The following is a 23603-nucleotide window of genomic DNA, read 5'->3' as shown; positions in this document are numbered from 1 at the left end:
TTTCAAAGGACAGTATGAACAGCCACCGAGTGGATGGAAAGAGACAAATTCTGGCCAGTATTGCACACCGGTTTTCCACCAGCTCGGACACATCAGCCGCTGAGCTCTGCCAACGCACTAGCAGGAATATGAAGACATCCCGCTTGTCAGAGGGGCGGTCCAGCTCCCTCCCCGCCTCAGTAGAAGGCCGGGTTCGTGTGCTCGATGACGCAGCGCCGGCAGTGGCGCCGGACGAAGCGCAGGGCCTCGGGCGACACCTCGCAGTCCTGCACGTTGAGGAGCTGCAGCTCGCAGCAGTTGGCCGCCAGCGCCTTGAGTCCCCTGCCCGTCACGCTCTCGCAGGCCCGCAGGCTGACCCGCCGCAGGCCCTGGCAGTACATGGCCAGCTGCTCCAGCCCGCTGTCGGACACCAGGGGGCACTTCCCCACGTCCAGGGACTTGAGCTTGGGGCAGCTGCGGGCCAGGTGGCCCAGGCCGTGGTCGGTGAGGCCCTCGCAGCCCCTGGCGTTCAGGTAGCGCAGTCTCGGGCAGTAGCGGGCCACGTAGCGGATCCCCACGTCCGTGATGCGGGTGCAGTGGGCCACGCTCAGGTAGCGCAGGCAGCCCTCCAGCCGGGCCACTTCCCGCAGGCCGAAGTCCCCGACGAGGCGGCAGTCGCTGAGGCTCAGCTCCCTCACCGAGGGGCAGTGGAGAGCCAGGTGGCGCATGGATTCGTCCGTTAGTCTGGTGCAGCGGCGCAGGTACAGGTGCGTCAGGCGCGGGCAGTGCGAGGCGATAGTTCGCAGGCCCTCGTCCTCGAGGGAAAAGCAATCCGTCATGTCCAGGTAGTGGATGGAGATCTGCTGGCCGTGCAGAGGGGACAGCTGGAGGGAGGCCTCCTGGGTGAGGCTGATGCAGGTCACTTTGGAGCAGCCTGGAACAGAAAGACAGGAAATATTCAGATTTGGCAGAAACTGTAACCTCTCACAGACACGAAATGATTAGATTTTCTTCCTCCCAAAGAACACAACCCATAGCTGCTGCCTTTTTCTTTTAATATGTTAACTTTTATTATTGGAATTGCCTCATTTCCACACGCGGGCCTCCTCCCTTGGTTTAATGAGAGATCAATGTCCAGTTAGTGTGGCACATTTCCCAAAACACTGAGCTGTGATTCCCCAAGCGGCTTCATTTTCCACCATCATCAATGATATTTTTTGACTTAAAGTGGGACTTTCCACTGCTTTTTCACCGCAGGCTTTAGCAGGTGATTTTATTATCTGCTCAGAAAACCAGTGGCTTCCTTAAACGCTCCGTCTCATTTTCAAAGTTTCTGCGTTCTCAAAACCAGTCAGTAAAAGAGAAGTTGCTGATTTTAAAAGAGAAGTTAAACTTTTAAAGCAGCCTTGGAAGAATTAAAATGCTGAATTTCTTGATCATGATGGGTGATGAACTTTTCATCGTGGTGTTCAAAACTCCCGCCTCTCAGTGAGAATGTATTCAATCTGGGTTTTAGGGGGATTTTCTGTGAAGAATTTGTTCTCATTGCACATGATTACAGAAACCACCATCCATTCAGTCCCATTTATGTTTTTTTCCAGACTGTACAGTCCACAAAGTATGTTTGGGAAACATTTACTTAAAGATCAATTACTTTTTCCCATTTCCCATGCGTGGGTTGGCCCAGTGACACATGCTTCAACTGTCCGCCAGGGGGCGATCAAACTGCCATGACTTCACTTTGGGGGAAGCTGTCAGCAGCCAGCAATCTACATCCATCAAGTCTGACTTCCAGAAGTACTCACACGCCTGCATGCATTAACTTTTCTTCAGCCCCCAAGAGGTTTCTAAAGTCCACAGTCCAACTTCTCGATATGAAACAGCAGCTTTTGTCTTCACTCAGCGTGAAATGACTTCAGTGTGTGCATGCAGCAGGTGAATGCAAGTTCAATGCAATTCAGCCTCGTATTTGTACAAAATGAGGATTGCAGATATTATAAGTCACATTAAAATAACATCATGAGAGCCAACAGAGACACCTGAAGAAGACTCAATACAGGGATTGTGCATACTATATGTATTAGGAGAGAAGTGCTGCAGTTCGGTTTTTCGCCACCTGAGGGCGCCACAGTTAAACCTGCAGCCTACAAGCGAGGACAAGAAGATGTGAAAAACCTCTGACAAAACCTCAAATTTGATCAGTTTTTCAAAGAAAGCAAATCAAGGTCATCCGATCTTAGCAAGTGAGCTTTCGCTGCTTTATTTATGTGCTTAAAACCCACAAAGTTTAAAAAAAAAAAAAAAAAAAAACCTGTTTTCATAACAAAGGACCTGCTTCCTGGTGCTAATGGCTCCGGCACTGCTCCGCCACCAGAACCCAGTCCAAGTCAATGTTATTTGTGTCACTTCCTTAATGAAAGCAGCAGACCGCTCCTCTCACTCGTGTTGAGGTAAGCTCTGCTCTCGGCTAAAGAAAGCCTTTCTTCTCCCATATGGGAGCTCGAGGTTGGCAAAGCTTCTCCTGCTCCTCTTAATGATTTTACCAGCGCGAGCAGAAATGAGTGAAAAAGAACGGAGAGTAGGAATTATTTTAAGGTGAATCCACACATGTGTGACGTGAGGCCGCTTAATAAAACTCAGTGACCCTGCGCCCATTTAACCAAGCTAAGGTAATTTATGATTTATGCATTTCTGCCTACCTGAGAGGTTCAGGTGTTCCAGGTTGGGACATCTGGACACCACCTCAAACACAGCGTCGTTGGAGATGTTGTAACAGCCGGCGACCTCCAGGCGCCGCAGTTCGGGGCAGCACTGCGCCACCACGTGCAGCCCGCGGTCCGTGAGCCTCTTGCAGCCGTTGGCCACCACCGTCTCCAGCGTCAGGCAGACGTTGGGGGTGTCCTGGCACAGCCGGTGGGTGAGGACCCTGATGGCGCGGTCGGCGTGGAGCAGCTCGCCGGTCAGCCGCACGGTGGCCCACAGCCTGGGGTCCCACGCCAGGTTGTACCAGCGGCGGCAGACGCGGGCGCAGCGACACAGCTGATTGGTGGGGAGGTGGGAGAAGATCTGCAGGAGGCTGTGGTCCGGGAGGAGGTCGATGAGGGCGTGGTGGTGGGACTTGGACTGCCTGGAGCGGGTGTGGGCGCTGGGCTGCGGGTGGATCACGGCGACCGTCTCCGCCGGGGCGGAGGACGAGGACGAGGAGTTGGTCTCATGGCCGTTGCTGGAGAGAGCCGGGGAGGAGAGGGAGGAGGACTTGGACGGGAGGATGAGACCCGGACTGGGGGTGCTCAGGGTTCTAGTGCTGGAGTCCAAACCTGAACACATGAAGGACAACAGGAGATCAATACTCCGTTTGTAATATTATAAATATTATAAAACAAGTGATATGGCTTCATGGTTTAAATGGAGTGGAAGTCTTTCAAGCTGATTTGGTCCATATACAGATACATTTCCCAACATATAAAATATAAATTCACAAAACTCATAAGCCAAGAACAGATTTTGGCGTTTTTACGACAGCATTAACATCATCTGGACCAGACGGTTCAAAAACCAACCAAAAAAACTCAACTTTCCTTCAAGCTTTTGTCGCACTTTCCACCAGCGTGACTCACGAGCTTCAATCTCAGCTTCCAACATTTGGTAAAATTATTTTTCGCACTAAAATTAGGCATTAGCTACCGCACCTTAATTCCCTGGATTAAACTGTTTTGGAAAAAATATTCCACACAAGGTTTGCCTTTTAAAATAATCAGTCCCGCAGTACTAAAATACCTCCAATGTGTAAAAAGTGATTCAGATGAAGATTTGTGTCTGGAACAGAGGCTCAGTAGCATCGCATCCAAAATATACTAAATCTTTATGAATCTTTTCATTCGCTCGTTTGTAACAGTTAGTTTTCTAAAACCTTGAATTATATCATGTGGCTGACTGTATTTTCTCAGACTTAATAAAACTCTTTTGGGGCCACAGAAGACACGATACAAGCCTGGCCGTAGTAATGATAACCACAAGACCAACTTTTTAGTGTGTAAAAACTGGGACTTCTATCTAAAACTACTTTAAACACAGAGCTGTGTGTTATTCTGGAGGTCTCAGGCCAAAGCTGCCCTTTACTGTTGCTATTTTAGGTCAGTGAAATATTTTTCTTCCATTAATCTTCACTGTGTTGGTCCTGGAAATGACACGCTGTCAGATTTACATTTGAGAAAAAGAGAAATAAGAAGAAGAAGAAAAAAAAAAAAGAAAACGGGTCGAGAAGTGCAGGGTTCATCAAGATGGAGCAGCACCGGCTTTTATCATCGCTGAGGAGGAGTTTCCATGGATCCTCTTATCATGTTTTGGTATGTTTGGGGAAAAAATGTGTCACATCTATCTGCCAGGCGCTCGGGCAGCTTCATCAGATGGGCTGTGCTGCTTCAAAGTGCAGCCGAGGAGCTCGCCGCCGGCCCTGACAATGCACAGCTCGCCCTGTGTAAACACTGAGGCCCTCCTGACAGATGTGAGCTGATTGCCATCACGTCTGAAGAGGCAGCTGCGAGAGGCGGCGGCTGGATGGCCTCGGCGTAGCGTGAGACGGGGGGATCTGTCGCCGCCCCGGCCGGGGCATCGGATCTGGTTGCACGAGTCCACCCATCAGGACGGGACGCTCTCCGGCGATGCTATCTGGCTCTTCTCGCCTCTCTTCCAGCCCATCTTGTCCCGTCTCTTCCTGGACCGATGGCTATCACTAAATAGTCACGAGCAGGACGTCACTTACAGCTGTGCAGGTTTGAAGAAGGTGATTAATCTTCTTGTTTGTCTCGTTGAGAGCAGGCTACAACTGATTCCTCCACTGACACTCCACAGAAGTTTCACAAACCCTTGAAACTTTCCGACTGTCTTTTCCACAATGTGATACACTTTGGATTCCGATATGTAGGCCACTGTACCAAAAAGGAAAGTACAGTATGTATCTTGGACAAAGAAAATCAGCTGAAGGGAAACAACACCGAGCAGCCAAAACCTTCTTCAAGATGATTTCTGCCATCCGACTCCAAAGGATTTACTTCTAACTGTAGTTCCTGGTTTGAGGATTCAGCCACCATGTGTGTTATCGATTCTATTCTTACTTCAGTTCTGACAACCTCAGAGCTCTGAAGTGAGAATCACATCCATAAATGGGTCTAAACCTGAACTAACTAGCAGAGTCTGAGTCTTGTATCTTCCCATCTGTCTCAATCGGTCTGGTCCTGATGTAACTGCTGTAGTGTGGTCCATTAGCGGAGGTGTGAACGCCGCTCTCTCTGCTCTGTTTGACACATAACAAGTGACTTAAAGAGGCTGACTTGGAATCAAAACGGGGCACGGAGCACAAAGTTTCAAACGGACCATATTCAGAACATCTTGAGCTGTATGTTTACACAACAATGGTGCTCTGAGTCACTGAAAATAAAACTTTTTGAAAATGGCTTCCAAGGAGGAACTTTTCGAGAATGTCTTCATGAAAATGGAAGAAAACACAAGTTTGCTGCCACTGCACTTGCAAACTACGACCACAGTGAGGAGTTCTTCTGCACATGCATGAGTAGATGAACAATAACAATGAGACTGTCATGACTCTGAGCTGATATTCTTGTGGGACTTGAGCAGTTTTAGTTCAGAGTCACCCTGAATAGCAATTCATCATCTGCCTATAATGTCTCCATATTCTCCATCGTTCATTGTTTTCTGATCACGCACGGTTTCATTACAGAAACAAACTACAGCACCCACTAGTGGTCCTTCAGGAAAACTACATCCTTGTTCACATTCCTGCCACTGCCATGTAAAAAGTCTTTATTTTAAAAATTTTGCAAGAAACGCAAAACTTTTCAGAAAGGAAAACACAGAAATGAAGTGTTTTCACTTGAAACATTTCCGTCTAAATGGGGACTAGAAGAGTATTTGCGCAGCTCAGTTCCTACTGCTGTTTTCAGTACAGTACTTTACTCATTTCTCAGGCTGTTTCAGGTTGAAATACAAATCTCACCTCAGTAATCCAACATGAATTGTGAAGCTTTTATCTCAGCAATATGCACTGCCGGGGAATTCCATGCAATTTGATTGCATGCTCTCGCCTGGTGTTAAAAAATATCACAGTGAACTGGACCTAAATGTTAACTTTTCCTTTTTTCTTTCAACTGTGGTCTTCACACCACAAGTGTGAACACTATCTTAAGCTTTTATAAGGCATCCGCTGAGGCTTTTTATAATCTCAAACAAACTTTAGCTCTTTCCTCTCTGATTCTGACAGCAAACATAATGAGGATTATTTGTAAGAACCTGACAAAGGTGTCAGGTCTTAGCGCAACAGTCATTTTTCGATCTGCTCATGTCGTCTGGACCATCGCGGTTAATGGATGCGGTTCGGACCAACAGACAGCTGCTGCTTCGGCGGTATGTCAGCGTCGACATGACAAACGGGCGGCATCCTGCCTGTCATGTGGATTTGTGTGTCGGGACAGACGGCCAACAGGCAACGACACCGTCCTTATAAACGTCCCGCAGATGTGTATTCCAGATCCCGAGCATCAGTCAGCCTCCCCGGCTCGCCTCTGATGGCATCCACAGACGCGTCCTCCGGGGAGCATGTCGTCCGATTCACGGCTACTTTAAAACCGCCTCTCGTGTGCACTAAAGTTCTCACTCACATCCAAACGCGAGCACGAGGAAGTCTGTCAAAAATATGAATCCTGCATTAACAGGATGAGTGGATTTCGCTCGGTTTTGAAAAGGATTTTGCAGTTTATTTATTCTTTTAGCTCAATGCTTCACATTCTCATGGGTGGTCTGCAGTTAGTTCAAATTAAAACGTGTACTATTATTCCTTAGCTTTCCACGGACCATAGATTCCTCCAATAATAACTCATTTTCAGCTTAATGCAAGGGATTTAATGGTTTGATGTCATTATAAACACTCCATCTATTTTGAATTTCACACACTTGTCCAAACATGACGAGGCAAAGTTCATTGAACATATTGCGAGATTCCTGAGTTAATCCCGGGTGTTTATGATGTGCTGGGTGTTTTTTCTCCCAACATGACAAGAATCCCACAAAAGCCACAGCAATCTGAAAGAAGAAATCAACAACAAACCCACACACAGGCCAAGTCTAGATTAGATTTTTCACCACTTTTTGGCTCATTAGGTTTAAAGGATGAAAGAGGCCCCGCTTTACAGTTGTTTCTAAGCTGAACCGCTTTTCTTTTTTTTTAAATGAAATGCATGCAATTCAGCTGCCACAAGCATGAAACCGACTTTTAAATTGTGTAATTGCGAGTGCTACTGATGAGAGGAAAGTGGAAAAACTGAAACTGCTCACTGGATTATATCCACTCCCTCCGCTTTGATCACATGATGGGAAATGTTAGATAAAGACAGCTTTGCTGTTTTTTGGATCTCAAACACCTGAACTGACGGTTAAAGAGTAAAGAGTTGCGTGTCTGTGTTTTCTTGTTGTTACGAGGGAAAAAAATTTCCACATGCTAGCCCGGAGGGGCTTTGAGAGTCGGAGGCAGAACCATGTGATTTGAAAAAACTATTCAGGAAGTCTCTGACAAATAGGTCTTTTGCACTAATCAGTATCCTTGAAATACCTTCCAGATTAAAAAAAAAAAAAAAAAGAGGTTGACATTTCCAGCCATTGATGGAAATCATCTCATAAAGCTTTTTTTCCCCCCCACTCCTTTTCACACACTGCTGCATTTTGTGTAGGAAATAAAAAGCTCCTTCAGGACTTTTAAAAGCACATTGAAGTTTTTTTCAATCGGTTATCCATCTGACGGGTCAGTTGCTGCAGTGCCTTTCCAATCCACTTTTTTTTCCCACAATCTCAGATGACAGATGTTAGCGTGGACTGTCAAGAACAAGCAACCGGACACTCGGTCCCATCTGTACGTTGAGTGAATTGCACTGTGTCGAAGCCGGCCGTGCAGACGCCGGGAAGAGGAGAGGAGAGAAAAGCAGCTGTGGAATTAGGACATTAAAGTTATGAGCACTAATTTAATGAAGACGAAGCAATTTCAAAACAGCCTTAATGTCCCCTGAGCTAAACGCACCGATGAAATATCCCTCTCCAAATACAACTTCAATCCAGTCCAAGTCCTTATCAGTGTTACGCCTATTCTGGCACACACTCTCCAGTCTTTAACTTGTCAGAAAAAAAAATTGAAAGTTTATTGTCCATGTAGGAACAAGAATTTAAGAAAGCAATCACAATCAGGGTTAACTTACTGCCCCTGAACGTTCAACACATTGCAGCTGTTATTTTAATCTTCTCACTGTCCAAAAAAATAAACGTTTTGCTTAAATAAATCAGCTAAAGTGGATTAAAAATGAAGGAGGAAATAAAAACACATCAATATATTGATTTTTGACTTTCCGGTTAAATAATCCATCTGACAAAACTGATAGAAGAAGGGAAAAAAAAATAGAAAAAGTGGGTAAACCTTGAGAACACACTGTCCAGAGCATTCACCTCCAAGTCCACACTAAAGCATGAGTGAATAAACCTGCATCCTCCAGTTGCTGCTGCAAAAATCTTTACGAGTAAAACAGTGGTGTCGTGTTTTATACGTGTGTATCACGCAGAACCTATCATTAACAGAACAAATACCACGCAGCTGGTAAAGCTCTCCTGAAGGCGCTGCAAGTGCAGCTGGTGGAAGATTCAGCTTGGATTTGGAAATCAGAGGAGAACAGTGGAACATCTGGTCTTTATGTTGGACAAAGAACAACCGAGCGGTGGTGAAATGAAAAAGGAAAGTCATGCATTCTGAATGCACACCGTAGCCACAGCAAGGCATACTGCTGGGCTGAAATCATTCTGCCACTAATACCCGAATCTGTGCTGATCCACAGCAGCGCTGCAGCAGGATCCCATTAACATGATCTTAGCTTTACTCCTGAAACACATCTGGATCGCGCTTTGATACCAGAGATTTGATGTAAATCAATCGGAGTGATCACTGAAGAGACGAGATGCTTGTGTGATGAAGGCGTTTGCAGCTGGTCGTTCGAAGCGATGTCGCCGTAATGAGAACCACACCGAAAACAGACTCATCTGAGGGCATCCGGGAAGAAAGCAGGGGCAAGAGGAAAACAGAGAGGGAAGATAAATTGGCAAAGAGGCCTGCAGACTTTACCAGAGACAGAGACAAGTGCACAGGCAGGGTCAATCCAGACTTTGACGCAGTCTGCTCGTAAACCGAAGCTATAGGGATTCCTCCCAGGATCTCGCAGCGCCGTGGAGCTGTGCTAAGACGCGGTCTGGGGCTCGCAGGATTATTAACGCTGCATCTGGCAGAACAGACCAATCCATTACCTCAATGCCATTAACTCTGAGACGCGCTCCTGCCCTGCAAGCCGGGCTGGACGTCTCCCCGAGCCTGATGAAATCACAGATGCACTTTTTTTGACCCAGCCACAGCGGGTTAAAGTGTAAAGACAGAGGTATCGCCTCTTAAAAAAAAAGAAAAAAAAACAACAACAACAATCATCTCAAGGAAACAAAACCAAATACACAATTGATTTATCAGTGCTAAATGGTTCCGTGCTCCATTTTGTTGAAGAGAAACATCCGACGGAGCGGCTGAACTGCCCGGGATAGAAAACATCTGGGTCTGTCTCAGGTTTTATTGAATACATGGAAGTTGATATTACTGTACAGTGTAGCGGCGGAGCTATCAGCAAAGCCTTCACTACAGGAAGGTCTTACGTCACTGCGCGAGCCGAAAGACAATAGAGCCGGCCGGTTCCTCCACAGAGTGCGCGCTCGGGCAGGAAATGTGCTCCTTCTTTCCGCACAACCCCCATAACTCCTCCACTCCTGGACTGCAGCTATTCTCACACACTCACTCAGGCCTCCAGATTCGTTTTGGAAAGCCGACCTGCAACAGAGTCGCGATCCACACGCCAGGAACTATAACACGTCTTCCCCTCACAATGCGACTAATTTCCTCAAGGGAGTTTTCCACCTATTAAAGTGGCTCAGACCTCTGCTTAGCCTGCTCTCCTCACTTTATAAATCCACAGCTGAGGAGGACAGCAGATATCCCCAAAAACCCAATATAAAGGCAGATTCACTCCTTCAAAAATGAGGTTTTGTGTTTGTTTAGTGATCACAGCGCAGATTTTCCACAGAGCAAATGACAGTTTGGACCGAACGAGTCATCTGGCGTCCTCAGAACCTGATCTGACCCTCGGCGAATAAATGAAACTCTTGGTGAAGTCACTTCTTTTTTTTTTTTTTTTTACAGATTGTTAAATCAGGGTGTCAAGGATGGGGTGACTGAGTTTGGAGAGTGTGCTCGAATCCCCTCTTTTCTGCACACTTTATCCTTTCTGGCAGCGCCGCGTGAGCAGGCCTGCAGCGCCCAGTGACAGTGGCGTTAAACGGCTCGCTAGGAAAAACGTGGCCACGCAGAGGAGGAGCGCACGGCAGGCCCGGGTGGAAAATCGAACGCTGGCTCCGACGCTTTCATTCGGCTATGATGAGGAGCAAATGAAATGATCTCATGTGGTTAAAGCAACAGAACAAGGGAAGTGCTGGAACGTTTGCGGTTATAAAATCTTGAAGTAAAAAAAAAAAAAGGAGGGGGTTCAATTTAACTTCAGAAAGAGGTTGTTTTGTCTAGGAATGTTAGAAGTGAAGAAATAGCGCACAAAAACCAGTAAAAAAAAAAAAAAAAAAAAACCAGTGTATGGCGTATCACCATCAGACGCACCGCCCGGCTTTACACCGCCACTCACGTCCACCAGTGGAGACAGCTGCCGTGCACGTCGCCCCCACACCATTTGGAGGAAACTGGTGCCCCCGCGTGCCTTGCTCAAGGACACTTCAACACATAGACAGGTGTGGATGGAGATCAATCCCTGGGATTGGATAACGACACACACCAACAACTGTGCTCCAGCTGCTTGATGGTTTTTGTTTTTTTCCTTCTTAGATTTTTTTTGCACTTTTACTCCAAATATCGTAAACGTAGTGAAACTTGATGAGACGTAAATATGAAGGACATAATTTGGCAGAACATGCAAGAGAGGAGGCCCTGACGGCAGAATGAAGGCATCTGACGAATGTGACGTCTGAAACGGGGAGAACTAACAGTGACGTGGCTGAAGGTGAAGCAGATAAGACCGACGACAGAGCAGATTCAGAGCAGCGGCATATTCCCCCATCCTCCAGAAAAAAAAAAAAAACTGTCGAAGACTTCAGCTCCGAGAACAAAAACAGATGGTCCGGAATACATATTACTTTTATGATTTGACTAAAGCTCTGTGATTTCTCTACTTTTATTTGAAGTAAAAATTGAATTAAGGCATCTACCTATGCCAGGGTTTTTTTTTTTTTTTTGCTTAAAAAATGCTTCACTCAGTATAATGTTTTACCATCTGATGGAAATGAGAAAATGACAGACTTTTAACAATAATTTTCAAAGAGGAAAAGTCATCATTTTATTTTACTTTTTTATTTTTTGGGGGTGTAATTTAGCTTTTCAGTGCATATTTCAAACAAGCATTGTGTCAGGTTTATTCTCTATACCTAAGAGCTGCTGTCGATAGTATGTATGCTTTTTACAGGCATGGTGAAGTGTTTAATGTCTGGCATGATCGGGCCTCTTAAATACCGAGCATTCGATAGACTTGGCGTTTACCACAAATGACTGTGGCGATGATCTGGGTGAATATTTTATGATGTTGTTCATAGAGGTGAAAGCATGAACAGAATAATGCAAAACACACAAATGGGCTGTTATTTTGCTCAATTTTGAAAAAAAAAAAAAATGCTACTTTTTTATGATACATTTTCTTTTCATGAGGTTACATAAAACAGCTAATTCATGCAAGACTTGTTGGATGAAGCTGTCTGAAGAGAAAAGTTTTTTTTTTCTCTCTCTCTCTCTCTCTCATTTTTGAACCACTGACACTTCTCTGCTTACGTAATGCAACAAACCGCAGAGCAAACGGAGGGGAGGGGAAGTGCATTGTGTCAGCTCAGCTGCTCCACAACTGTGGTCACACTGCCACATAAAAGCGTTAAAGACCCAGGTGGATCAGAGGAAAAACATCCCTCCGCAGCCAAAAACCTTACAGGAAGCGAGCCTTTCGTTTGGCCAGGTGGCATCTTTCCCAGCTCCTGTCAAACGTGCTCCTGGAGGAGACCTGGAAAAACGTGACCCTGCCGGCGAAAACGGCGAAAGCATTGAATTTTTTTTTTTTTTTTTTGAAAAATAACAGGGCCGACGCTTCCTCCCTCTGAACGAAGACGGAGAAGGTCGAGCAGGAATCAGAGGAGAGTTATGAGACGGAAAGCTCTGCTCATTTGAGCTGCCTTTCCCTCCTCTCTTCCTCTTCCTTCTGCTGCTTCTTCTCCGGCATATATTCCTTTCACTTGTTTTTTTCTTTCCCCGCCTTGTTGGGAGCTTTTCTCGCTCAGATTTCCTGGCCTGTGCAGCCCAGAAAGGAAGGGGGAGGAGCGAGGACAGCTGATGGAGAAAATCAGTGGAAAGTCGCATTGGCATTCTTTTCCACCGTTCTGTCTTCGCGTCGACCATTTCCAGAGCCGGTTGGAGAAAACCACTGATATTTCTAATTACAACTGCTGTAGGCTTGTGAAAGCAGTCGCTCCCCCGTTGAAACAAGCTTGTTTGATCTGTTTGAGAACATCGAAACACTGCCGTGGAGCAGGAGATCGGTATTCGGCGGCATTAACTTTTCACGAGAAAAGTTACGATTACGACTCAAAGGGGAGATAACAACCTCCACGCTCTCTCTGTAGTAAAAACGTCTTTGCAGCAGTGACGCACACAAACACTTCTCTGCTCGATCGTTCATATTTGGCACCGCAAAAGTCAACAGTGAAACACTATATATCTGGCTGCATAAACACAAGTGAATGGGTCATTGGCGTGTCAGGTTAGTTTACAGATGAAGTGTGAGGGATTTGTTGCCCCTGGGAGGGTAAAAGTATATTAACATATTGGAGACAGGACTTTTTTTGGAGAGAAGCTGTTTAGACTGCAAATCCGACCCTTAAACTGCTTTCAAAGCAGCATTGTGGGAATATTAGAAGTGTGTACTGCCGTGTGTGTTATCATACTGGAACATTTAACCTTCTCGCTGGTTATGTTTGACGGAGACCCAATGACAGAAAGATATGACATGCAGAACAGACTGCAAACCCGTTTAACTCTCTGTTTATTGAGGGATAATTTTTGTAGAAAGCCCAACAGTTGGCAAAGCTCTGACTGTTGCATGAAATCAACTGATTACAAGAATAAACAAGAAGCAGAGTTGTGTGTATGAATCATTGAACCGGTCAACAAATATATTCCAAATGCCACTTAATCCAAAGTCTCAATCACACCGGGTCACCCTGTAAACATAAGAACATGTCGTTGCATGACTTAGTTTGCATAATACCATAATGTAAGATGCCGGATTATTATAACATGCGGCTTGCAGCCCAAAACCAGCTGACAAGGTTTAAATCTGGCCCACGGAGGGGCCTTGAAAAAGTAAACACTCTGAAGAAGACAGTACCAGCAAGTAGAGGCCATAATGCAACACTGAGACCCAGAACTCAACAGGAGATGGCAATGAAGCCTGTCGCGATACGTAACAACCTCATTGCTGGTAAAATAGCATTAGCAGAGTGATCTGTGAAAGCGTGTACGCTACAGGCTGCAGAAACCCTGAGTTCTGGGAAGCAACAGGCTTTTGTCCACATCAGTTTGCTGCCTTTGACCTAATTTTTGTGGCTGACCACAACCATTGATTTACTTCTGGGTTTTAACACTCCGGCCAGTGAAGCAACGAAGCCCAAAGCCAAATGCGTTGATTAGAGTCTAAGTCATCCATACGGTTTCTGTGAACTTAGGGTTGCTGGAGCCGATCCCAGGTGACCGAGGGCGAAGGAGGGGTACACTCTGGACGAGACATTTTCTTGGAACCTCAGTTCTCTGACATTTAAATGAAATTTTCAACTCGTTGGTGCTCAGAAAAGATTCTGACGGCGAAGTATCATAAGGTTGATGGTATTAAAAACCATTTGAAGCCGTCCAACCACATGAGGGAAGAGAAGGCGAAGATATAGTACATGTGAACCACCTCAAAATAACTAGACCTACACAACGAGCTGTTATCAGGGCTGCTATGAACGTAACCATGGAGGCTAATGGATATTTGGAAATACAAATTGTCCAAATTACTCCATAGTTTTGATAAGCGCGCAGCCCTGTGCTCCAGTGGCGGAGGTCCGATTAGCTTTTCCTCATCACTGTTATCACGGCAGACAGAAAGGAAGTCGCTACGTCCACTGTTCCCACCAGTCTGCTGAATCAGAGCCACCTTCCTGGAGCCATTAAACACCAGTGGCAACACTAAAACTCACGAACGCCCCTGTGAATCTGCCGCATCAGCAATTAAAGGTTGGGTACCGCCGATCAAAACAGTCCTGTGTCGGTTTAGCCTCTGCTACAACTGAGCCACATTCCTCAAGTACCCCGAGTTCGGCAATACCAAAGCAAACCCTTGAGGCCCAGACGGGGTCACAGTCCAACCCCTGCTGGGAGATACTCAATTTCATCCCACAGGAAGGATTTACTGTCCAGGACTGTGCCTTTCAGCCTGCAGCTAATAACCAGCTCAAGTGGGTCAGGCCACCACAAACTTGTGTAAATAATAACTGAAAACAGGGGCGCATTGTAAAGACGTGCCAGATGACTGCCAGGCCCGGCTTGTTCTTAAGCAGTGTGACTTCCTATGTTGATTTTGTGGCCATATATGATGAAGCCTGGAATGAAATGACGGCCTACTTTCCATCTGTATATTAGACTAATAATTCAGGATTATTGAATTTTGAGGTGAATATAACGTCTTTGAAATTCCTGTAATGGCTTTTTTTTTTTTTTTTTTTTTTTGATAAAACTGAAACAGCCCCGGCAGAAACAGGCTGAGCTCCCAGGCATTCATTTTCAGGGTCTCTGGTTTGGATCCTACACATCGTGGCTTTTATGACAGACTGTCTCTTCCACAAGAAAAACATAACACATTCATCACTTTACAAATGTACGAAGATGAAATCCAAACTTGATTATGGCCACTGAAAATTAAGAACAGATTGCTGTTTTCTGTGTAAAAATATGAAAAGCACAGTCCGGAGAAGCCTGAGTTGCACCAGCTAGCATGAGAAGAACCAGATGTCAAATCAAAACTGATGTGAAAACAGACAAGGGCTCTGAATTAGCTTCCTCCTGAATGCTTATTTATTTGACAGATTATTCATTTGACAGACGTGTGGTCTCCGAACGATACATTTGCCCCTCGTGGATTGCCCCAGCTCATGCTAGATGTTAGCTGATGTAGCCGAAATGTTTAGCGGTTGGCGGTTACTCAACGTTGCCAACAAAAGTCTTCAGTGAGGATACTATTTGTCAACAATTGGGGCATGTTTTCTTCTGCCTTATCTCTGTGGTGAGTTACACATGGGCAGTAGCGCTCAGTGACTGATAAGCAATATGGAAATGGACGAAGACATCCATAGTTTGGCATCTTTTTACAGGGAAAGTAAGAATGAAAATGGTTTCTAGAAGGATTAAAGGTTAAGAGGAAACATATTGGACATTTGGATGAAGTGTCCACGATGAGGTTTACTTTGGAAGCTAAAGAAAAAATATGTGTCTTTGGAGAATCAGTACTTTCAGAGACAGAGGAGTCTCTCTAATGGTGGAGTAAAAATCATTTTTTGAGGTCAAAGCTGGAGAGATTGTCTTGTTAAATCTCTGAGAGATCACCTCATGAGAGTAAATCTGACCCGAGAGTGTCTGAAGATGTCCTTAACGTTCTTCAATTTGTCACAAACATAATTATTCACAGTGTAACATGTGGTGAGATGTGTTTAGCACCTAATCAACACCGAGGCAAGTCCATGTGTGAATAAAGTGACTCATGTGCCCTTGTGCAACAACAGACAACCTCTGAACACAAAACGATGTTCAGCAAAAAAAGACGCTTCAATAACTGATAAATAGTTAACTGATCCTTGCAACCCTGCAAATTGATAAGAACTTGAGCGGGATCTGTTTTTATTTGAGAAATAGAAAACATGAAGTTATTTGTGTAATGTTTGTGATTTATGTGAGGCAGCACTAGACAAGTGGAATTAGGAACGACAGAGGTCAAAATATAGCAAGTTGAACCCAAACAAGCAAATCATAGCATCAATAAATCAGAAAAACTCTACCAAAAGTAATTTAATTACTTTTTAATTAAAGTAAATAGTAATCAGACTGTGGTGTCTAACACTGGAGAAGAGAGACGTCAATGTACATCCCCTTCTGTGCTAAAGCCAAAAACTTCAATGAATTGTTTACAACTCTAATTCATCCTCTTTTACACTGTTATTTTTGAGTTTCTGCGATACGCAGTGATTCTGCTCTTTTTGTTATTCTTTCTACATAAGCACACTGTCCGCATCTTACGAGTGATTCAATATTGCAACACATTCCATCAGGGAAATATTCCTACAGCGGCTGAAATACGAAACAATGGTCCAACTACTGTAAATGCATGTGAGCGGCAGTGACACTGACTCCTGCATTCACACACTGCAGGCTTTATTATGAACACTCCCAGCGAGCAGTGGGAAACGGGCCAGACTGCTTCCTGATTAGTTTAGTGGACCACAGGATTCGGTGGACAGGGGCTGTGTGATCTGCCACTGTGTGTGTGTGTGTGTGTGTGTGTGTGTGTGTGTGTGTGTGTGTGTGTGTGTGTGTGTGTATGTGTGTGAACACCGCTCCACATGTGTATTTGTGCCTGTGCATGCATGCGTGTGTCTTCCTAAGGAGGGGGGATTTAACTGTGGCCGTGGCGGTTCCAGACCATGTAATTACTCCCACTTAGTATGGAGAAAGAAAAAAAAAAAAAAAAGAATACAATTTCAGTCATAACACGGGAGGAATTATGGTCTGGAAGCTACTGGTCATGGCCTGCACTCTGTAGATTCCTATCTGCACAGGTTGCGATCCAACAAGATGCATTGAGGACGATTATCAATTTGCCCGAAATAGTCTGGGTTCACTTCCAAAAAACCGGCCGGTGGACATGATCCTCGTGAGTCAGCAGTTCCAGCCAAGGCTGGAGTGATACCAGTAATCTGCACAGTCACATAAACATCTCGCTCTATGTTTAGCGAGGCTAATGAAAGAATTAACCTCACCAAGGCAAGCTAATTGAAATACATGTTGCAAGCGGCACGAAACCCAGAGAACATCTGATCCCCAGCGAGGACGTCGCTCGGTCCCTCTCCGCTCTGCTCCTTCTCTTTCGTCTTCCAGAAACACCTTGAAACCTCCGGCTGAGTGACGGCTGTAAACACAGGCCGTAACTGGCATGTGTTTTCTTGCGGGAAGCGCCAAACCACAAGAATACTACATTCGCCCTGCCAGAGCAAATTTGAGATTGGCGATGACAATGCATGAGAGAAATAATGTGACTTTGTGTATGCATGAGCGTGCAAAACGGTCAGTGCTGAGAAACTGCAGCGTAGCAACAAACTCCGGGCGCAATGCATTTTATGAGGAATTTTTATTGGTCAAGGTTTTCGACCAAAATTACAAATCTGTGACTTCATTTTCATTGTCTGACTCAACACTTCCTGCCCGGTGGGCGTCCGACACATTTTTAAAACCTGTAAAGCTGCAAATTAGCAGCAGTGTGATCCGGGATGACCTTGTGAAGTTTAAAAAATACTAAAGAGATCATTAACTGCAATCTTCCAATAAAAGTGCGTCCTGCTCCTGATTTGATCGGCGGAGGTCAAACTGCATCAGGAGGAGGAGGAGACGACACGATGCAACAACAGGAGGCGCCGCTGAACCCAAGGCTTTACTGCTGAGGAAACAGCATTAGCATAAAAGTCCAGCAATGAGGGGAAGTTTATGAAAACATGCATAATAAAAGGCAGAAGAAATCCTTTTTTTTTTTTTTTTTTTTTGAAAAAGTACATTGGTTTAAGGCTGTAGTATCATTGCACTCGCACATAATGGAGCCTTTCTAAGATCAATCTGTGAATTTTCTGTGTTCTCTTTTATAATCCTATTAATAGCTGTAAAAGAAGCTCTGTGCAGATAAAAGCTTCCCTTTGGAGTTGGTGGAGGAGTGAAAATGTAGTGTTTGTGCATTTATCTTTACACTTCACTGGAAAATCCTATGAAGAAAGTGATACTCTTTATTTAGGAATGACATGAATCCAATATAACACAGGCCTCGCTGACAGGAAGGCTCCTAATAGCTGTGTTGCTGACTTATTATAAAGTATTTAGCAGGTATTCTGATCAGTCAAAGTCTTTACAGCAGCACAGTGCACACAGGGACTGTTACCAGGTAGAGCACATGACACCAGCTGATGCTTTCCGGTGATTTGTGTTGCAGATTATTGACTATTTCAGCTTAATGTTAAGAAATGAAACAGTTTTGCAAAGTGTGAATGGTGTTCTACTGCCAGCTGGCATCCAGGTTTGGAGTTTGCATGTTCTTGAGTTTGTTCTTTGGGCTAAAGCAGATTCCTTCTACAGTCCAAAGACCGACTGAGGTCGATTTGCGTCACTAAATGTCTTCATATTGTTAAACTGTCTCTGTTCTTCTGTGTTTGGCTCTGTGCACATTCACTGATATGAAAATTGCTCTGTGTATAAAGGCTTCTTGATGGGTTCCCTGATAACTAAGTGAAATATAGAGAAAACCTTGCAGGATTTTCTTGCAGGCTGTCGTCCAGATCTTGCAAAAAAAAAAAAAAAAAAAAGAAAAAAAAAGTTATTTGTTTGCTGAAACTAAATAAATTCATTCAAGAAATGTCTGGTGGAAACCATCTGGATTTAATTTTTCACCAATTTCCAAACATTTTCTCTAATCAAGCTCTAAAAAGCGAAGCGAAGAAGCCGTGCTTTCTCTGCACGTCAGTGAGCTTATAGCACCTAAAATAACCGCACTTTGAACCCCATGAATAAAACATCCTATGTGTTTTTTTTTTTTGTTGCTATTGAAACTATGCACTGCATGTGATTAAATCACTCCGATAACAAGAAGCTTCAGAAGGGATCTGCAGGCTGCAAAGTCTTTCTGAGCCATTACTGAGAGCACACAGTTTACATTCGTAACACACACACACTCTTCACAAAGCGTTCCCTACAATAACTCTGGGGGCTGGACGGCTGCCTGCCTGAGGAGGTGAGAGGCAGCCAGAGGAGTAACGGCGACGTCTGAAACTCTCGATCCCTCAGTTTCACTCCCTTCACCTTCTCCGTCTCCAACAAAATCCTTCTCAGCCGTCCCTCCTGCACACACGCACCTCCCTCGCTCCCCGGCGATGCTTTGAGGCTGATACGACCACAGTTTAGATAAGCATTCTTCCACAATGAGACGCCAGAAGTGCTTTTTTTTTTTCTCGTTTCTTTTCTTTTCTTTCTCCTCCTTCTTTTAGACAAAGCTCCAGAAATGCCTTTGGTTTCTGGATTGAGATGGGAGCTGAGAGTTTGTTTTCAATTTAAGGTTAATCTAGGAACACACAGGTTTCTCTCCAAAAATAGGCAGCTAGAAAAAACAACAACAACAAAAAAAAAAAAAAAGTGGACGAGGAGGAGAGAGTGTGGTTGGTGGAAGAGAGGAAGAAAAAAAAAAAGAGGAGGGAGGGGAGTTTGGTTAATGAGCACCAGATGCCTTACCTTCGGTGGTAGCCACATTCTTGGGAGCTTTAGTTGGTGTGTGATCTGTGCTTGAACTTATGTCAGAGGAGATGCTTGAGCTCCCTTTACCTGCAGGGAAGAGACAGGAGAGCAGGAGGCTGCGATGACAAACCCACAGTCTGACTCATGTTACATTAATTCAATGTCGTTTTTCACCCAACAACCTTTGGAAATCAATCTTTACCCTTAAGAAAAGCATTTTTTTCTTAAATATAATCCCTGAAGATTGGCTGTGAGAGATTAGGTGGATCCAGGCCGGTGATGTATCTAATACGCTGAGGAAGTATGAAGTGTAAGGAAATGTAAAGCCCATCACTCTCTGCCTCCTTGACTTTTATGTTCCCCAGCTTTGGATGAATGGGCAGCCTTGGCGCATGCACAAAGTCTGCCGGATTGCTTGAGTTAGTGTCCCCTTTTTGATATTTGGAAGGAGAAGAAAGTCTCCTGAAATCCCCTTTCAGCCTTGACTTCCACGGAGGACAAATGAGGAAACCCTCCTGTGGAAGACACGGGCGTTTAATGAATGGTTACAAATCAGCGAGAATTCCTCTTGCAGTCTGTTCAACCTCACAGCTGCCACATCACAGTCACTTTATTAGGTTTACATCAATTCACTGTGCCTCCCTTTATGAGCGAGAACTTGGATTACTGGATGAGGGATTTGATTCTCCACATACGAGCGCTGCAGTTCAAAGATGTCGTCTTTTGGGTTTGTGTCTCTCTTTCTCAGGGTGTGACAGGTTGGACTGCAAAGCTGCCTGTGGACAAGTTGTTTATGGCATCCAGTTCCTCTGTCAGATCATAAATGCAGCTTTGTGGCTTTCCTGAGAGCGACTCTGCGCCTTTCACCCAGCACGACAGGCCGAGGAGGTATTCCCAAACAATCCCGCCCACAGTCGCATCAACAGCAGCCACCTAAACAGACAGGACAGTTCCTGAAATAAGCAGCAAGTATGAAACCCCCCCAAAAAAGCTGTTTCCATATTCAGCCAAATGAATGGATGCATATGGAATAATGCAGAGCCGACGCTTGCCTCTGCAGCGCGGATGACAATCTGACCTCAGTGAGCCGCCACATCTGCTCGGCCTCCTCACAAATGACTCAGAAACGCAAGAAGAGCTTACAGATGTTCGCTTGAAAGCCACTTCTGAATATCCGAGCAGAGCATGAAGCTTGAGGCCGGCTCAACACGAGCAGATACATTTGAGGCGTTCTCAGGTTACAGGCGGAGGGGACCGTGCCGGGCTGTTTGCGTGACACATGCGGATGTGTGCGAGGCCGTTCGCTTTTGGTTCTTTTGTGGAAAAACAAGTATGGGGAGAAGCTCCTGCTGACTGTTTTCTTCTTACATAATGTGCTGATGGATTGTTGCTGCGTAGCGGCGACCAGTGTGTAATTAATCGCAGAGTCACACTAAAACACAGATGGGCGACTGACGGATTCTGCACGTGTAAATAAGAGGCTGAACATGGATGTTATGAAGCGAAGATAACTTCAAGACCAGGCAAAGCTTTAATCAACAACACATGCAACAGTATGGAGATTAAAGTCTCTTTTTTCTGTTAAAGGCACACTCCACTGAGTCAGTGTTACACCGCTCCAACGTCTCCAGATCCTCCGCTCCACATGTGAGAAGGCGGCTGAAGTATAGATATTCTCATGCAACTGATTCTTTCATCAAAGACAGACTCTGAAGACGAGTCTGCTCTCCTTCTTTCATGTAATGTTTTCTCTCAACTTGTTCACTTTTTTCTTTTTTTGCAATTTTGCAGTTTTCACTGGAAGCCACTGTCTTGTCAACAGAGACTGGCAACCTGAACCTAACCAAACCCAACCCTAATGAAGCAAGAAAATATTTCTCTTCAAGATACACTGTGTATTTTTCAAGCACAACATCTGCGATGTCACGTCGAATACATCTGTCTTTAGCTGTATTGATCGCCACTGAATGTAACAAGCTAACGAAGCATCCGTCCCCGGCCTGTCAGGCCTGATCGTACCTGTTTGAGCCACGAGCCATGAATGTTGAGTCTGTCTGTCAGAGGGAGGAAGTGGATGTCCACATTTGCAGATGGTGCAGTAAACATAACAATGGCTTGTAAATAACTGCTAACTTACAAAAAAAAAAAAACTGAAGTAACTTCAAGAGTCAGGCCGAGGACAGACGGGACATGATGGTGACTCACTAACACCAACCAGCACACAAAAGAAATCCAACATACTGCACCTTTAGAGGCAGTGGTGGAGAGTGAAGCTTGTTGAGGACTGAGTTTAAAAATAATAAAGATTGATGTGTTTGGATCAAATGGAAAATATGTAAAATGTTATTGGTGTTCATCACTGACTGTTAATCTGAATTGACCTGGTTGAAAAAAAAAAAGATGCCTGACTATGAGGATAAGTTCTGTGGCTTTTTGGATGTAAATTAAATAATAAAATGCATGTAAAATAATGTCCTTACAGCTTTACCTACATTCTAAAACACTGTTATTGCCTTCTTTTCCCTTCAATCATAAGTAATGATGAGAAAATCTTCGTGAACTGGTCCTGATGCTGCGCCACAGTGTTCCATCTACCTTTATCTATCTAAATGAAAACAAAATCAAAAAAGAAATCAGAACATCCTCTCTTCTGGCCTTATGTGCTGCAAAGGCATGTAAATGCCACTGAATTGGTGTGATATTTCTGTTTCCTGCTGATAGAAAAAGGTAGATTACTGGATCTATTGATCCTGTTCAGCATCTTTGACATCCATGTCACGTTCGAGATGCATTGGTTCCCTGGAGGTTGACAGCATTGTGTTTCATTTACTAACAGGGAGGGGGACTCACCCCACACTTTGAAAACCTTTGTTTTTGACATTTGTCACAGCTGTAAACACTTCACTCCAAGTTTCACTGTTAAGTTCCAGATTGAGAAAATGTTGATATCAAACTTGACTGATGTAGCTGCCCCACTCAGCTGGAGGGATTCACATCAAGCTGCACTCTATGTGTTCTGATTGTGGTTGTTCCCCGCCAGTGAAAACAACCAGTTACCCACTGACCTCGTGTTGAAACGAGTCTGTTTGGCTGCGCTGCGGTCACATACAGAAGGTACCCTGGTGCATTTCTGGGAAACTGACCGAAAGTAACCGTGCTGACCAAGTCAAAGTCCTTACTGCTGCTGTTCATGGCTCCAGAGGAACTCTGGGAAGTCCGATAGATTGACTTAAGCGATGTCTTTAATATATATATATATATGGAGCCTGTTACAGAAAAACAGAGAGTTTACCAGACCTCTATAACCTGCTCCTCATCTCCGCCTGAGGCTCACCTTCAGCATCGCGCACCGAAAACCCTCAGAAAAGTGTCTCATCGAGAGCGATGAAGGTGGCGCCTGCTTAACAAACCATCCATGAGGCCGAAAACTGAATTTTAAATTCAGAGGTCAAAGAGGTTGCAGCACTCCACTGTGTGTGAGAATACTCGTCAACATTCTCAGGCTGCTTGAGAAGTTTCTCCTAAACATTCCGAGAGCTTCACTGACTGAACTGAGTCATCCAACCAAAGACACCATCCAGTTGGAATACACGTGTTTATGAGAAGCTGAGTGTGGAGGGTCAGAACCTGGAGCTGCAACAGACTGTTCACGCACCTTAACAGGCAGAATTCCAGGGTGGAGCCGGTCCAAATGTTATTTTTAACATCATGGGCTTCAAACTTTTCCTCGGCCGATATTGACTTAGGAAGAGAGCTCGCTGGAATGTTATTTATACAAACATTTCTGCTCCAGAGGCAGAAATATTGTGTTTGTTAGAACTGGACTGCAGCTCTTTCTGAATGACTAATGCGGAGGATTGGACCTCTGATT

The 23603-nt window shown here is 44.8% G+C and overlaps 1 protein-coding gene across 1 annotated transcript in view; it reads right to left on the bottom strand.

The window, feature by feature from the left end:
• Nucleotides 1-23603, bottom strand: part of LOC115394647 (F-box/LRR-repeat protein 7) — a 25613-nt gene continuing 2010 nt past the window's right edge. Inside the window, exons 2-4 of the mRNA XM_030100005.1 lie at nt 19730-19819; nt 2679-3296; nt 1-913 (exon numbers count right to left, since the gene is read on the bottom strand). Of these exons, the coding sequence (XP_029955865.1) occupies nt 177-913; nt 2679-3296; nt 19730-19819 (1445 nt within the window). The 3' untranslated portion in view covers nt 1-176. The remainder of the gene's footprint in view (nt 914-2678; nt 3297-19729; nt 19820-23603) is intronic.

Source organism: Salarias fasciatus, chromosome 9, assembly GCF_902148845.1.
Source record: "Salarias fasciatus chromosome 9, fSalaFa1.1, whole genome shotgun sequence".
Lineage (NCBI taxonomy): Eukaryota > Metazoa > Chordata > Actinopteri > Blenniiformes > Blenniidae > Salarias > Salarias fasciatus.
The sequence above is the reverse complement of the archived record's forward strand: the minus strand, read 5'-3'. Positions and strand labels throughout refer to the sequence as shown.